This window comes from Notolabrus celidotus, chromosome 1 (assembly GCF_009762535.1).
Source record: "Notolabrus celidotus isolate fNotCel1 chromosome 1, fNotCel1.pri, whole genome shotgun sequence".
Lineage (NCBI taxonomy): Eukaryota > Metazoa > Chordata > Actinopteri > Labriformes > Labridae > Notolabrus > Notolabrus celidotus.
Window position 1 is genome coordinate 28,571,797 of NC_048272.1, and position 18,401 is coordinate 28,590,197.

The window sequence follows — 18,401 nt, forward strand, 5'->3', positions numbered from 1 at the left end:
AACAAAATGACATGAAATTAAATGCAATTCCAGATCACAAAAGACTGAAGGATTGTGCAAGGTCTAGAGAAAATTCATGCCAAATGTTAAGGAGATAAAAATGATGAGGAGTTAAAGATGGTTTGGACAAAATGTGCTCAGACAAATAGAGAGGGAGCGTGCTGCAGGTGACCACGAGCCCAGGCAATATTCAGGGCTGCGGTGCAGACGTGGCCCACATCGCACCTTTAATCCAAGTGTCTCGTGCACCGCGCTGGGTTCAGCTGCGCGGCTAGCCCTTCCTCTGGCCTGGGCCATCTGCAGATACATGGAAGTCTAAAACAGGAGACAGCAACACAGTCTGCATGTTACGCCACTGATGAGGAGGGATCATGGAACCTTCTTCCTTCTGCATAACTTGACTTTTTCCTGACCTCGAGATTTGATGAGGATCTCTCCAAACCAACACCAATGAAATCAGTATGTGTATAAAGAAGACATACATGTGTGTGCATTGTTTTTCTGAAGTGTGTCTAGGTTTATTCGACCAGATGGTTGGAAAGACCATAACAGCTCTCTATCCCATGGTTGAGTCAATACAGCTATCACAGTATGTAACATACATTTCCTTTAAAGCTGCTGCCAAAGCAAAACATTTGGATACTACGCTTTCCAAAAGCTACTGCTGAAGAATACATCACATTGTGAAATCAAATGACAACAATCCACCTGCATGTTGAGTTAAAAATTATAAATCAAGACACCTTATTTGTGTCAGGAAAGGTACAGTATGTGAAGCTGGGGTGAAAGTATCACCTCTTCTTTTAGCACTTAGAGTTAACTGCCCAGTACAGCTGAGAAAGGTGCTCACAAGGGACAATTGAACCTATCTGTTCAATGTGTCAAAGTAAAAAAAAATCAATCCTCTTGTTAATAGGCAAGTACTGGAACATTCTTCTGACACCCCATAATGGGAGCTCCCATCACCAATTACCCAACATCTCACATGTTGAAGGCTGGCGGATGGCCTGAGTGGATGCATGCAGGGGTGGATGGATAGCCGAGCAAATGGATGGAAGCCCTTTGTAAGCCAATGGTCATGAAGTAACCAAATGCAACAAGGGACTCATGCAAGCCGTGCCTGCAGTTGCAAGTTCTCTAAACTGTGATGTACGTCTCAAAGGGGAGTCAACAGGGAAATTTACTTTTCATTCATCCCATTTTTAAAAAGTCCCTTGGTCATCATTAAGGAACAAGTGTGATATTTAGAGAATAGTGAGGTGTTAAAGGGGAGTATGGCAAGGTAGGGATGCTTGGCTTGCTTTAAGAAATTCAAGAGGTCCCATTAAAGGCTGAGACTAAACAGAGTGGCTTTAACAGCTCACTAGGGAAGACAGCTGTGTGCACGTAAAGCTTTGTTGGCTGCTTTGCCAGACCCAGAAACATGGTACCTCCAGCAGGCCTAATGATGGAAGGAAATCATTGTAAAGGGAACCTTGTGTAAGGTGGATTGAGAGCAAGAACTTGTCTAAGAGAAAACAAAAAGGAGAGGCTGGGCTATGCCATTCATGAGTAGAAGATATGTGAGAAGACCTTCTTGGGTAAAGCCTTTCAATCCTAACCTGAGGTTTGCGTCCACGGTTGACAAAGGTACAGACTGGATTGTAAGCTCCTGTCCCACAGATGTAAAGCTGAGTCCGGTTCCATGGCTCAACCAGACGGATGAAATTTGCACATTCCTCCTGGAGACATAAAAACCTGAGTCAATTAAAAGTCCATAAACATCTCAGTGAAATGCCATGCATAGCCATAATTTACAGGTAAACCTCCTGCAGATTTACTGAGTGCTCAAGTTTAAGAGACTAAAAATGTTACCAGTTGGACTGTGCCGCCACATGTACATGAACAATACTTCAAAGTCTTAGCCAGTGGTGTCGTGCTCCCCACTCTGCCCTTGCAGATGAATTCATTTCTCCTTTTCTTTGGCTAAATGAATGGAACCACAATTTTACTGGGCCAAGTTTTAACCCTGGAGGTGAGTGCCATTTTCACAGGTTCCTCTCATTAAAATTTACATAGAGAGCTGTATGCTTTTAAGACTATGCGTATTAAAAAATAAATAATTTCTATATTTGGGCAATTGAGTGGATGGAAATCACCTCAGTTAAACAAACTTCATGTGGTTATGAAAACTTGATGTGGTTATGAGTGCTGTCAGGAGGCATACTTACATTGGCGTCCTTCCCACTCACAAGGCACTCCATCCTTCTTCGTTCGGACACTGGCCAGTGGATCTGTCAGGAGGGAACAGATGAAAATTTATAGTTACAATCCAACCTGTTATACATCACTGCCATTTATGAGATGTCTGGGCTGAAACTGCAAAGAGACATCCACCCAGGCAAATATCGGTCCTACTGGGATCGTCATAACCCAATTACAGTGTTTTAATGACCCAACAACAGACAAAGTGCACTCCAACAAAAACTCAATGTGAGCTAACTAAAAACCGCTGCTGTATGGAGCAGTACAGAATATTTTGCCCTGTGGAGAAGCTGCTGTAGCACTGAGGTAAAGACACTTCCTTTAACCCAATGATACAGCCCATTTGGGGGAAGGAAGTTATGGGTGAGGGGAATGGTCTTACAATATGGGGGTCCTTGTTGATGTCATGGAGATCCAGGGACAAGATGTGATCCTTGCTTCCGACGTACATACGATCATGATCCTCATCCATGCGCAGGATCCGGTAATCAGAAGTATTGAGAAGGTAGGCAAAGTGATGAGCAGTGCCGGTGGATCTCAGCTCTGTATGGAGACAGAAATACATCCATTTATGACAGCTGTGGTGCACATGCACATTTTTACAAAAACATGCAGGCACAACTGACACATTCCTAATGCCACTCCTCCAAACAGTGTGGACTTATCTGATGGTTTTCCACCAACATTGTTGTAACTTGACACCACACATTAGAGGCAACTGCGACTGAGTGTCTGTCACACTGTGTTGATGGCTTAATACTCCAAGAGTAGACCAGAAGACCGAGAAAGTCTGACATTATCTGCTATCCACTACATAAACTCACATGGTTGAACATACAGAGAGTTGTGTGACAGATGTAGTGTTTTGTACAAATTCATACTATGCAGGGTAAGTATGATTGATATACTCATAGGTTCATACCACTACATCCTTAGTTGGACCACACTCTCCAAAGGTCAGAGGAGTTATGCTCTAACAGTGACACAATGCAGTCAACAAGTTCTCTCATGTCAAGCGAAACCCAATATCCCTTCAACTTGGTGCTGGAGTGTTTGTTTGATATTTTCTTCTTGGTTCAGCAACCATGTACAGGCAGGGCAGAGAGTGCACTGCAAAGAGAGCAAAGGCCCCATGCCACACCATAGACAAACACTCCTCCACAATCTATAGGGGAGAGGCATTACAGGGTGGCATTCACATATTGCTGGACAAACACAGGGGTTTAACTCAAACAGCAGGGAAGTCCCGTTTCAGTGTTAAGCTTTATTCTACAAGCAGCAGACCACAGAAAGCTGAAACAGGGATCTGCACTTTGAGGTTAGACAGAGTTCTTTTCTGTTGATTTAGCAGCACAAACATGGTGAAGGAAAACCAGAGGATAAACATTTTAGTACAAGTTAGCTTTGTTTGACTTTTAATGAATGATAGATAAAAGAAAAGGAGAGTGAGATATAATCAGCATTGGGTACCAAACTTTAAAACAACATTTCAGATTTTAAAAAGAAAACATCTTCCAAGATTGTGTTCACTATGCATGAAGTTACTGAGAAACATTCCTGTGTGGTTGTTGGGTGGTTGTGCAGAAGAGGTCTTTACACCAAAGCATGCAAAGCCATCAACATGCCCACCAGTGGGCCTTAAAATAAACACCATCTAGAGACCCTTTTAAACAGACTATGGAATCTGATATTACCCCTCCTTTAGTCTGATCTAAATTTAACATAGGGTTACGTCAATAAGCAAAGATTAATAGCATTAGATTTGCTATATTTGTACAGTTTGATTCAATAACTGTGCCCACTAAAGGAAAGTTTACAGATCAGCAGAATGATTGACAGCTGTCAGGAGCAGCAGTGGAGCGGCAGCATGTGCTCGGATGCTGATTATTTGTGTTAGGGGTTTCAGTTGAATGATGAGTCCCCATCGAATGAGCTGTGTTTATGTGTGTTTGCAGTGAGTGTGTAACACACTGGATAAGAATGCATTATACACACACACACACACACACACCTACACACAGACACACACATTGCAAGAGTCGAGGCCCATTCCTGAGGAGGCCCGTCAGCAGCACCTCAGTGTGTTTGCTGTCAGAGGGGCTGGATGGGACACCATCTTTCAGTCAAATAGGGAATGTGAATGACACACTGCACACATTGCATTAACACACCCTAAAGAGAGCCTGCAAATGTAGATATAAAAACATGTAATATAATCCCATAATTGACTGATAATGAATGGTTAACTCAGTTAGAATGTACCTTAAAGCAAATCCAACTTTTAGGTCACAATGAAAACATGGCACACTGTAATGAACAGTGATGAAAAATCTGTCCTCACATCTAATCCTCCGTATCTAATTGTAATGTAGACTAAATCACACAGAGCTACGCTTATTCAATTATGCTGTTGTTGTAGAAATGAAACCCTAAGGGGTCTTTCTTTCCTAAAGAATGTTCCAGCAGCCTATTTTTTTTTCTCGTTTTACTTTTTAACTTTTCTACGACTACGTAGGAGTAATGCTACACAGGATTTACATATGGTGTTAATACTGCAGCCAGAATACTATTGGGCCCTCTAAGAAACATTCGAAACCTCTCACCATGTGTTTTAAAAAAGAGAAAGACACGTCGTACGTAAGTGTGAAGTCATTGTAGCTTTTAGGCATCATTCCCCACTCTGTCAGCTTTTCTCACTTCAGTCCCAAAGTCGAACCTTGCCAGGGGCAGGGGCACTTTATGCTATAAAATGTTGATCAAGAAGTCTTGATGGCAGCAGACTGGACTCGGCTGTCACACTGCTGCAGAGGTCAGGCTGCCTGTGGAAACAAGCCAAAAAAAGGCCTTGTTCTAAGGCTAGTGCCAGGAAAACACCCAGTCAGTATCAGCTGGGGGAGACTGTTGTTTTATTTGAATGCATGCCAAGGAGTGGCTGCTGTGGTGCTTACTTTGAAACCATAAAGAGGAATTCATAAGGCTGTGTTTGGCAATTTCTAGAAGGTACTAAAATCAGGTTTCGTTACACTATGAGGAAATGTAAAGAGATGGCTGGTTTGAAAGGAGCAGAAGGTAATTGAATTTGCAGGAGGAACATTGATCTATTAAATCAACAAAATCTCATATACATTTGAATTAATGCTCAGTCCATTGTCTCCACTGCAATACTCAACATACTCAAAGTAGGAGATTACAATTGTGTACAGGAAAAGGCCCAGAGAGGCAGAAGTACTGTTCTCTTTGTGAGCCACATTAGGGCATGACAGCCTTTTCCACACACACAGACTTATCCAGGAGATTTAGAGACTGGGAGCGGTGTACAAGTATGTCCATTAGAGCCAGATAAACTCTTAAAGTAGCCCATTACTGCATGTATGGTTTAGGCTCACTCTGGGGGGTCCGCACACACAGCAGGCGCATTGTTTCAGGAGCACACCACTCGCCCCTGTGGAATGGCAATGGCTCTATTAGAGGTGAAAGTAAGCTGGTGTGGAACCTGATCCTCGTACTCAATGTCTTGTCCTTTACTCATTCACTTACTTTTGTACACTTGTACGAGTGCACTTGCACGCAACTAAGAACAAAAGTAATGCCTGTGCATTACCAGAACACAGACAGAAACTGATCTAAAAGCAGTCAGCTCAGACATCTTAGTCCTCTAGTGAGAGGCAATCAGGTTCAGTCTCTTTAGTCTGCTGAACACAGACAATCCTCTCCCCTCTCTCAACATTTCAAGGTGCTGTTGGCTGATACAGCCTATGCCCACTCCCACAACTCAACACGCTGCTTTTGGCTGCAAGAAAGGTTGGAGAGGGGAGAGTGGAGTAAGATGAGACCTGAACATATTCTGAATCCCACTGACAAACCATGGACTGATTCACAGACTTTAAATGTTATGAGAGACACCTCCAAATGCTACCACCAAACTTTAGACAAAGTCAGCCAAACTCCTCTTAGGCACTAGATAATCACTGGTGGTAAGCGGCCTAGTACACTTTTACTTCAGTGATTTACCAAGTGAATGTGTAATACAATTATATTTCTTATGTAACTCGTTTATCACATGACCTCTCACATTAAGCTTTTGACCCAAACTAAATCTGTAGGTCAATTTAAAACTTCTGTGTGATTGTTTGAAGTTTGTTCATTTGTGGGATTTCTATATTATGGTATTGTATCATGTGTTTATTTGAGACCTGGAGGAAGCAGCACAACCTTCCCTGAAGAAATATCATAAAAACAAACAAACAAACACAACAAACTTCTGCTGTTTTATGTGCCAGCTCATCTGTCAATAATACATTCACAAACAAGCCATAAAGTGGAACATAGCCACAAGCAACATCATAGGCATTTAGCTCCATTTCACCAAAAGCGATAGATGTTGAGTTGTAATAATATGCTGCATCTACCTTGTCTTTTGTTGGGATAAGACATGGAAGCTGGAGCAAAGACTTACCCTATGTCAAAGTCAAAGAAACTCCATGAATGTAATGTGTTTAGTAACATACATTTTCTGCAGTAGTAATTATTTATTCTAATAGGCTGAGGGTCTTTTCACTGTCATTGATTTACACTACCAGTCAAAAGGTTGGAAACACCTTCTCATTCAAGGGTTTGTATTTATTTTGATTATTTGAAACATTTTGGATTAATACCAAAGACATCAAAACTATGAAAGAAGATATATGGAATTATTTAATCTTATAAAAGTGTTAAACAATCCAGAATATGTTTTATATTTTTAGATTCTGTAAAGTAGCCCCCTTTTTCCTTCTTGACAGTTTTGCACACTCTTGGTATTCTCTCAGTCTGCTTCATGAAGTGGTCTCCTGGAATGGTTTCTAATTAACATGAGCCTTGTCAAGAGTTAATTTGTAGAATGACTTGCCTTCTTAATGTGTTTGAGACCATCAGTTGTGTTGTTCAGAGGGGTTAGTACACAATAGATAGCCCCATCTGACTACTGTTGTAATCCATATCATTGCAAAACCATATTATTTTATCCTGCCCTACAAAGGCAAAGTGCAGTAACTTAGCAAACAGTGAACTGAGAAAAATGGCCAAACAGTTTTTGGACTGGCCAGACAAATATGTTGTAGGTAGATAAGTTTGAATGCATTCATGTGATGTCTTTTCCTGAAGAAATTTTCATGTACAAAATCCTAAACCATAATGTGACCTATGACCCCAACAATGCAGATACTGCACTCAGAGCAGCTCTATAGCTATTCCAAAGGTAAAGTGCAGTAACTACAATACAACTGTTTATTTGTTTACCTTGCTTTTTTTTCTTTTAGAATTAAGCTGTTCTCACCCAATATTGAAAGTGTTTAATGGTTTAAAAAGGCAACTTAGCAACTTTGAAATACAACAATAATAACAATGAAGAAGCAACTATAATGATAATCGTTATCATTGTTACCATGGTCATTATCCTATTTATCATAATTACCATTATTATTATTATGATCACCATAAATATCATCATGTTCATCATTTTACAAAATAATAAAATACTGAAAGGTTTGCTTATATTAGAATTGTGATTTTAAATTGTGTAATACAACATTTCATAATATCATACAGATATTTAAAAAAAATATTAAAGATACTTCTAATTATTACTTTTAAAACCTGGGCACTTCTAAGACTGCTCATATTAAGCTTGCTCTCTTTCTTACTGATCTAAGGATATTTGCGTTTCAACACGAGTTCAACCATCCTCTTGCCTCTGAATTTTGTAGTTACTACAAATTTGACATCTACTTTTTTCTGAAACACATCACAGTTGAACCAGGAAACTTTGTCAGATGATAAAACAGATGTCACAAAGAACAATTCTAGTCTTAACTCAATTTTGACCAAATCTGTAGTTACTGCACTTTGTAGGGCAGCATAGCTTTGTTGTCTTCAGTATTAATCTACAATGTTGAAAATAATTAAAATAAATGAAAAACTATTGAATGAGAAGGTGTGTCCAAACTTTTGACTGGTAGTGTATAGTATATGTTCTTGCATGCATAAATCCCAAGGAACACGTGATACATGAGACCATTAAAAAGCTACTTGTAGTGGCAACTTAAAACAAAATTTTCGTCGCCCCTTCTGCAGGATGTGTGGACTTGTGTGTAATCCATAAAATTACAGTGAGACAATTATAAAATGAAACAAACAGAGGATTTATACAAAATATAGACAGCTATCAAATAAAAAGCACTTCTTCAGTAGCTATTGAATTGTTTACTAAAGAAAAAGACTTCTCTAAGAGTATAAAAGCTACAGTCAAAAGTCTGTTGTTTCTGCTCAAACAAAGCCTTCCTTCCACATGACAATTTACTCTAATTAGCTGCGCTCTAACAACAGCAGTACCGATTGAAGACAGCAGGACAATTAAAGGAAGATATTCCGATCTGCTGGACAAACAAAGAAATATATTAATCTGAGAAAATACAATTTCTTAAGCAAATTCAAAAAACCAAAAGTAATGACTAAGTCTCTTATCACTTCAAAACAAGTCAAATGAGGCACGTAGTCTTTAATTTCTCCATGGCCCTAACACTACTTACACACATACACCACCACTGACCACTCAGCCTCTCCAAGTCTGAGGTTCTGAGGTATTTTGACCAGTCTGCTTTCATCTTCTCATGAAAAAGAAATGCTGATTTGTTCAGGAGGGAAACCCAGCACAGAGCCTGAGCCATACAAGGAGCCAAATAGTTCATATATATTTGATTAAATTCACTGAATTTGTTTTCTGACCTTGAACACAGGCTTTTGTGATGTGCACATGTAAATTCTGGTTCAGTAAATGCAACACTGGTTTCCCATTTTTGTAAAAACATTATTTATTCATGTTTGCAGACCTCTGTAACTGTGTTTCTGGCTACACCCTCAGCTGGACAGTGGCCTGTAGGACAATGCAGTGGTTGTACTTTTCAGTACTGCAGTTGTCCCACCGTCTGCAGCCCCTTCCTCAGAACATGATAAATAAAAAATGTATTTTTTGTCAGCCTGCCTGGTTAAATGAGGTGTGGAAACACACTGTATAGGAGAGACATGCCTCACTGTCAGACAGAGCCAGCCCTCCTCCTCCTGAGAGAATACTTGGCTGCTGACGATGATCTCCGGGGCTGCAGGCCTGCATGTTATAGCATATCTCTCTATCTAAAATTAATAGCCAACGGGCCCAGTTTACTTTGGAAATATGTTTGGACAGGAAAAGTTCACTGGCATGCAATATACTCTTTAGATCACATCCCCAGAAGTAAGAAAAAAACACTGGCTATTGCTGTCTTGTATAAAAAGATTTCTCCCCATGCTGTCAGGGATCGAAAAGACCGGATTTTAAGTATCGTATCCAGCCCTTAACGCAACTTACTTTGTCAGTAATATTAGAATTTCCTCTAATTCAGGAATGATACTGCATGCAGTGTGAATTAACAGTGAACAGCCCCTAACACTCATGAATTCCCAAGCAAAAAACCAAGAAGCATCAGGGAAATGATTTGACCGTGGAAAACTCTGGACAGAGAGTTAAAAACAAAACAATGAATACAGAAAACATCCTTCCACTTGACAATGCTGCACACAGTCACTTTGTGACACTGATATGGGTGTTTCAGACCTCTGCATTCTCTAGCTTCAACTGGAGTAAATTAAAAGTACAGGATGCTGCCAATGACAGTGAAGAGCATGTTGGTGCCTGAAGCCTGCTACTCACAGGGAGCTACAGAAAATAAAGAGGATGGAGGATGGTTATGTGAAGAAAAGTTTGCGGTCTGCTGCTTTGACACTAAACAGGAAGGGAGCGACGAGCAATGTGGAAGGACGTGTGTTGCAATCACCTGCTCAATTCACGGGTCTGTGGTTTTCCCTTGTGTAACGTATGGCTGATAATTAGAAACTGCAGCTACCGCAGAAGCCCACCCTCATGTCCACACAACTTCACAGTGGGGCACTACAATTGAATATAAAAGCTAGAATGATTTGCACCAAAACAACAACTAAATTAAAAAGTCTTGTGACAAAAAGTGTGTTTGATTCAGTCTGCTCAGGTTGTAAAAATAAAGTGACAGACATAACCTGTTAGCCTCCAGCACATCATAAACAAGCTGCACTACCTAAGCAGGGTCCTAAGGCGATTTTCAAGCCGTCAGAGAGGGGTGTGTTAGTTCACACACAGCAGAGTGGCAGCAGTGATAATTAGGGTGTTTAACAGGGGGCGGGAGAGGTGGCTTGCTCTCACACATCAAAGGCAACACTTGTCAGAAAACCTGGCCAAATATTCTGAATGCTGTCAGTGCGAGGGGAAACTTCAGTAAAGATTGCCTTATTACTCTTTCAAAGTTACATTCCATTTCAACAGGAACAGTAGAGTTCTGCACAAATTACCCCCAGAGATCTTTTTACAAGCCTGACTAGTCAGCAGTTGGGTCAACTTTAAACAATGAGCAGTGATAAATTGAGACACCGCTGGCAACAGTGTCACAGGTTTTAGACTTACTCGCTATGAAAAACATTGCTTGAAAATTGTATTATTGGTCCAGGAGGATGGCCACACACTAGATGCTTTTAGGCCACATTTATGGCCTAATTCAACACCCCCAATGATCAGGGGTTGGGGTGGGGGGCGCTGTTTTGAGGCTTGTCGTAACTGATTATTTGTCCAAAAATCCTCAAGTGTGTGGTGTCAATACGATTATTTACTGTCAGAGCCTCCCTGACCTAGGATGTAAACATCAAAGGCGTTTGATATTTAGGACTCCAGGTCAGACTTCTGCCAATGAAATGAGAAGACTTGGAAGCGTCAGCAAGGGTAGGTTGCGTACTTTAGCAGCTCATAAACATGACAGCTAACGTAAACAAAACCGTTCCCCTCGCCAACTAGAAAAATGTAATTCTGTTACACAATTTGACTATTGAATCTGCTTAGGCAGGATTTCACACATATTCTTTTTCAGAACACACACCAGGAAAGTCTGACGATGTTGATCGCCCACCATGTTTGTCTTCTAAAGTCACGTTTGATCACTTGAGTGTCTTACGTCTGTGGAATCGACACTATTAACTCATTACCACAAACATTAAGTGTATATTCCAGCTGTCTTACGGAGTCGTCTAGTGTGTGTGTTCAGAGGATTGTAATGTTAGAAATCAGTTGGAACTGTCCTTATGTGTGCGTTGTCTCTCATGGTTTTAAAATCTATAATCTTGAAGTCGTCTTGTGCCAACCAGCTGGAGTCACTGCTACGTTAAGCTTGTGTCTGCATCCCCTGTACCTGTGTGATAAGCATTTTATGTCTGGAGCACAATTTTTGTATTTGCAAGAAGAAGTGTAAATGGACCTGAGAACTAATGTAGAATGAGACTGATTTGCAAACAGATGCTATCAGCTGTGTGATCAGCAGAGACTCTTTCTCTCAGTTTTCATCCTACTGTGACATGGCCTTCTTACTTAACAATTTCAATTGAGCTCAGACTAAGAAATTATTGGCTTCTCTGCCATACTTTCTCTAACTTGGGGAGTTATAACCTAATTAAATCATATGTTTTTTTAAGCTTATTGAATTTAAGGCATTTAAGTTTTGGGAAAGGACCTTTTCCTACAAAGTGGCATGTTTAAGAAAAGCAGAAGAAAGTAGGCCAGCTGATGTCAGTGTGTAAAGTTTACAAAATGTGACAACAGATGAGCTGTTTAAATACAGTTTGCTTATTTAGAAATATTCTGAGATTTACTGAATTTACACAGCGGGAGTGGAATTGGCTTATATCCAGACGCTTGTATGCAAGAGCTGCTGTGGTTCTCTCTCCCTTATCTTAATTTTGTTTAACTTTCTATTTGAGATTTCCTATACAGAGATAAAAAGAGTCTGATATGGGGAAAATCACTGAGCTAAAAAACACTTGCAATAGTGGTGTTAGAGCCTCTTCTAATTGTCTCTATCTCTGCCTTCAGCGCCTTCTTTTACTCTCCTTCAACATCTCCTTTCAACAACACTAGTCCTCATGTCAAACATTTACAGGAGTTATTTGGTTTTGTGTGAGCTGCACGCTTCAAAGCCAGTGGAGAAGTGACACAGTAGTTAAAGAATGCCAGTGTGATTACACGAGAGTGAGTATGAGGTTAGCTGTGCTGCTAAATGAAAAGGAACGATAACACCATGTGAACCCAGCAGCTGCTCGCCTCGGCTTAGTAACTCTGTGGGACGGAGGATAATAAGAGCGGTCAGAGGCTCGGCCAGAGTGTCACATCAGATAGAGCGCATCATTCAGCAGATAACAAATATGCAAGGGCAGAGGAGAGATCTGATCTGACCTGCTGATAAATGCTGAAGAGTTCAGACCCATAAAGGAATGGTAATCTTTTGTGAAGTGCTCTCAGAAGCGTGGTCTGTTTGTGGTGTGTGTGTGTGTGTGTGTGTGTGTGTGTGTGTGTGTGTGTGTGTGTGTGTGTGTGTGTGCGTGCGTGCGTGCGTGCGTGCGTGCGTGCGTGCGTGCGTGCGTGCGTGCGTGCGTGCGTGCGTGCGTGTGTGTGTGTGTGTCTTCTTGGTGAAGAGACAGGACCTGCAGCTTGCTGCTAGGAGAGAAAACACAGACATAACAGCATGTCTGTACAAACACCTGCCTCATACATAAAAGAATCAACACAGGCATTTTTGCTCGCCATCATCTTGCTTCAAACTTGACATCAAGGTGAATTACAACAGGAAGAGTATTCCTCCACAGCTCTGCACGGTTATTGTAAGATTGAAACAATGTTAATTCAGCAATGATAATAATAATTTAAGGTACTTCATTACAATAATTACTTTGATTATAGTAATCTGTTTCTTAACGATGAGGAATTGCTGCTGCTCTCTTCATTGATAATATTTTGAATGATATGAGTCTTTAAGTTTGTACTTCAAACCCAACAAAAGAAACATTTTGAAGAGAACATTCTGGACTCTAGAGAGAGAGATTCCACAGTTTGTGACGGTTGGTAAATGTAAGCTAAATGTTGAAATGATTTGATATTTCAAGTGCAGTCTTTGCCAATTGAGGCTGCATCAAAGAAGAAACAAGAAACAAACTGGTGTGCTTAATGAAACCCATCTATTTGACATGTCATCCAATTACATCTCAAAGATCAACAGTTATTAAACATGGCCACATTCAAAGGTTTAGTGGAAAGATGCTTTTACAATTCAAGTTATCTGACTGAAAGACTTCATCTGGGTTCATTTAATAACTTATCCTCTCTCCCATGACTTCCAAATAGTTTACTTTGTTTTTAAATGTCACCAAATTAAGTAACAACTCATGTTTGGCCTCTTCTCTTTTATCCAGCCTTTAGCAGAATTGCAACATTTTCCTCAAAAGTACTAATAGTGTTTCAATCAATTCTAAGTGAAAGGGAAAAGAGAAAAATGCGTTCAAATCCTGCTTTATTTACCTTCTGGTACACTCTAAAAGGATGTTGACACCTTAAATGCTCATGGTGGATTAAGATGAGATAAGTAAGAGGGGACTGAATCTTATCCTGTCTTGATGTTGGGTCCCTGCTAATAATAGAGTAAGGCTTAGACCTGCTCTTTTTGTAAAGCATGTTGAGATAACATTCGTTGTTAATTGGTTACGCCATCACTACGCCTCTGCACTTACACAATGCGCCCGAACAACATAATATTTGTCCCAGTGTGCGATTTCACATCGTATTACAGCTTGCAGAAGTGCAACAGGCACAGCTTGTAACCCACAGCAGGAGCACCACGTACACACAAACTCAAAAAGGCACATACACACAACACTGTTCTGCCCTGCTGGCTTCGACGCTACGCATCACCACCTTTTACCCCCTATTTCGCCTCTGTTACTACATCCAAGGGAGGATCAGAGCTGAAACTGAATCTTTGCTCCATCATTATGCTTCCGTGCGTTACACATTGCTGACGAGTTGTAACAGAGGCTTAAATATCCTGCCTTGAAATGGCAGTCTGTAACACCTTAGACTTACAAACTGAGGGAAAAACATATTGTTCGGCTTAGACTCTTCCAAGTTTCTTGCTTCAACTCATCTGTTGTGTTTTGTGCTCTGAAATCTGTTTTTTTATGGTGACAAAAAGTGCTTTTTGTGAACAAGAGCTGTTCTTTTTCAGTAATACTGATGACACCTGATGAAATACCCTAACAGCAAAAACGTTAACAATGCAAAATAAAGCCAGAAAATACATTTATGATACATTTAACCAAAATGTCTACTTCAGTATGACTTTGCATCAAATTCAGTTTATAACCGAGAATGGAAGTACTTGGGCTTAACCTGTTTTAGAACCTCTTTGACAGTCTTTGACTTTTTTTGAGCATGCTCTGTTTTCTGCTCCCACTCTAGGAAAAGATTGAGACTCATTCCTGTCTCAACACATGTTCAATTATTATCCATGATAATGAATACAAACCAAAAGGACTGCTATAACAAACATCCTAAACCACCTCTGCTAACCTACAAGTATCCATGAGGTTCCTCGGATGTTCTGTGAAACATGACACCTTTCTGTTTCAAACCAACTCCATCCCGTTACAATCAGACCTCACTGTGCCCCAACACTCTCTTGTCAACCTGGGGGGCTCAACCATTCTATTATTAGGAGCCAATGTGGTGCCCTGCCCCTCTTCTGTCCAACAGCCCCCCACGCTAATGGCACCAATTTGTATTCACTGTCAGCTCTGATGAGCTCTCATGCGGAGAGATTGCCTTATCACAAGGCCTCTGGCTCCCATCACCTAAGCCCCTCTACTGCTGACTGCCAAGCCCAGCATTGTGACTGACAGGCTGAGAGGGTGAGGGGGTTGGTGTGGAGAAGAACACTTGTCTTCGTTTTCATGTCAACTCTTGTAACAGAAGACAGATGTGCTCTTCTACAGGATCAGTTAACCAAAACAACCTGAGTCAATCAAGAATCTATGCTCAAAACTGAAATCAGACAAAATACTTCTGTCCTTTCAATATTTCCCATGCTTTGTTCTCATACTGGAAAGCTAAATGTATTTAAGGCCAGCATTATACACCTGGGTCCCCTCTCCAAACAAATGAACACCTTCCTTCCTTGATTTAGCAGAAACATATAAAGTTGGAGATCCAGCTGAGGAGGATGTGAAATGGAGAGAACTAGCAAGGAAGGGGATCCTCCCATGAGAGTCTTGATCTAATCGCTCACATCTGCACAAACATAGCTCTGTTTTTACTGACATATGTTTTATTAACAGTCTCCAGCTCAACAGTGACACATTTTGTCCCTTTCCCATCCCACATGTCAGCTCCAGCAATCCTTCAGTGACCTTTACATAGAGACTGTTTATATGAATCACCTGTATTTTCAGTCTCAGGAAACTGTCCAAGTTCCTGGTTCCTGCCTTCATCTAAAGCCATTTGAGCTTTAAATAGTACACATGCCCTAACAACCTCTGGACAATGCTTGGTGAAACCCACCTGTGGTAGTGAGCAAGGCTATTCCAGCCCGGGCCAGGAGACATGCTGAGGTCAGAGGTTGCTTTGCAGTAGTGGCAGTGCTTTATGTTCTGGTTTAATCTGGGATTAGCTCAGGGTCAGGGTTATCTCTTCTCAGCCTGAGTGGAATCAGGAAACAGGGATTGCCTGGGGTAAAGTGGCATTACTGGACGGCTTGTCTAGAATCGCAATGAGCCTGTGATCAACAGGAGTAAAGACAAGAAAGAGAGAGTGAGTATATGTAGAGCATGACTCACTGAGCTCTGGGTTGTAACCTCTCTGCTGTCACCCTAACACTTGCCAGCCCTGAGATCCAGCTCAATGGAGATCCACATGCACTAACACTATGAATTACTACACCCAGTGAACCAATGAATCACTGGTATATTATATCTGTCTAGCCACAGTTATGTGCATACCTTATGGTTTCCTGAATACATTGAGCATGGTAAATTCATTTTAATGCTTGTTTAGCAGAGGAACCAGCAGGCAGGCGTGCACTCCAGCATCTGTAACAGTGAAACAAATGAAAAGCACTGAAGAAGAAGAAGAAGTTAAAAAGACTAAAGTCTGAAAAGCTTTGTTACCTTTTGCCTGTTATCTTAACCTGGCTTTTGTCAGCTTCATGTCACATAATCCCCACATACCAGACACACTCGGAGGAAGTGACACTCGACCATCGTGGGTTCTGCTGTCTGGTTTCAAGGATGTGTGTATCTGTGAGGCACAGTCAGCATTATTGAAATAAAGATGGATATCGCTCTATCTCCCTCTATCTGAAGGCTCAGCTAGTAAATTAAGATATATTAAACTCTAAAATGTTAATGCACTATCTGAACAGCTTAACTGTATGAGATAAAGGGACCCAAGTGAGCAAGTGTTTGAGACCAGAAGCCAATTAAAGCTGAATGAATCCAGTGTCTCACATCACTTATTGCCCCAAATCAACCCTCTTAATTCATTTGAATATAAATTACCAAAGCTTTTGTCGAAACAAACTTGACTCAAAAGTGATTGCATCATTTTAGAAAATTAAAAAGAAATGCTGGTTTAATATTTCTGGCACAACAACTGCAAGAGATATACATCTAATCAAACGGAGTCGGAAAAGACTGTTGTAGTTGCAACAGACCAACAACCAGCTAATGGTTTAACACTTATTTTTTGGTTATGTTGACTGTTCACTCCACTGTGCACCGCTATGGTTAGTCTGCATCCTCAATAATCCAAGTATTTTCCATCCAAGGAAAATAGCAGCAGGTAGTTTAATACTGTACAATGTCCAGTATGTGCTCTGAAACTGTGAATATGAAAAAGACTATCTTGGCAGCTTGAAACTGGCCCTAAAAGAGCTTCGTAAGGCAGGGCTGAAAAATGTCTCAATGCAACAATACCATTCTTTGTCTCTCAGGTGCACACTGACAGCCCAGTGGCAGATTTACAATTGTTCAGACACAGGATATAGCATGCTAATGTATGTGACACCAGAGACCCACTGTAGTGTCCATAGGTTATGAATGCCTTATTTGTTGAAGCAGTGTGGGGTCACTGTGTGGGAGGCCAGTTGTTCCAGCCCCTTCCTGAGAAATGACAGGACGACAGGACAGACTGTGACAGCAGCCATTGTGGCTCTGCTCCAGGTCTCTTCCTCCCACCAGGCTCCTGCTGATCCCTTACCCTCAGTATGTACACAGCATGCCACCTCAGCGCTTATCTTCCTGTTCCCTGGGGGGGCTGGGAGAAGGAGAAGTTGTGGTTGGGGCAGAAAAGTCTTAACATTTTAACTCTGGCCTATCACTCGTACTCAAAATGAAGCAGATGATCCAGACTGAAGCAGGAGACTAGTGGACATCCCTCTGAATCAGCCCTTCTTTGAACAGAGACTGGCCATCGGTTTGGTTCCGATGCATCCCTAATTCCCAGGCTTAGGGGACAGGAAGTGGGATTAGATGACAAATTCTAGTTTTCATGTGTATGTCAGCAGCAGCATCACATTTTGCCTCGTCAGTTACTTTCTCTATTCAAAGAGCACTCATCTGAAATAAAGGGGAGTAGCCCTCTACAAACAGCTTTGTGTTTTCTACTTCCCAAAGCCTCGTTGGGTAAATCAGTCAGGGGAAGTTCTGGAAATTTCTCCATCACTACCAAATGAGCCCATGGGGAATAGTAATGGGACTAAAGCTGCTGTAATGTAAGCCAGTTACTTATTCAGTACTTGTTAGATGGTTGAATAGCCTCCTTTTGCATCCTGCCCAAAAACATTCATTGATAAGATTATCAAATACTGAGTTTTGTTCATTTAAAAAACAACGCAACATTTCAAATGTTTCATTTTCAACATCTTTCTCACCCATCACAGCCCTGTAATCACTAGCAGAGACCCATTCAAAGGTAAACTGACAACAAGGACCAAAGGCCACTGGTTCTACTGTGCATTCTGACATTATAAGCCTGCTGTACGTAAACCACGGCTGTTTTAAGGGCCTTCCAGGGCTCCGCTTTCTTATCCTCTTTCAGAGTCAGAACAAGATAATAAGTTCCCTTAAGAAGAGAGGAATTAATCTGGGGAGGGAGGTCGTCTCCAACTGACAAATTAATTTTTTTTGGTCTTCACAATTAAATAAATGATAATCCCAGTTTGTGAATACTAGCACATGTAAATTGGTCA

The 18,401-nt window shown here is 41.0% G+C and overlaps 1 protein-coding gene across 2 annotated transcripts in view; it reads right to left on the minus strand.

Moving 5' to 3' along the window:
- The window catches only part of sema3fb (sema domain, immunoglobulin domain (Ig), short basic domain, secreted, (semaphorin) 3Fb), a 61,895-nt gene that overhangs the window by 19,062 nt on the left and 24,432 nt on the right, over positions 1-18,401 (minus strand). Inside the window, exons 3-6 of one of the 2 annotated variants that reach the window (XM_034695449.1) lie at positions 2,627-2,787; positions 2,211-2,273; positions 1,602-1,721; positions 226-315 (exon numbers count right to left, since the gene is read on the minus strand). In XM_034695449.1, coding sequence (XP_034551340.1) covers positions 226-315; positions 1,602-1,721; positions 2,211-2,273; positions 2,627-2,787 — 434 coding nt within the window. The remainder of the gene's footprint in view (positions 1-225; positions 316-1,601; positions 1,722-2,210; positions 2,274-2,626; positions 2,788-18,401) is intronic. The other variant, XM_034695457.1, reaches the window with a different exon arrangement.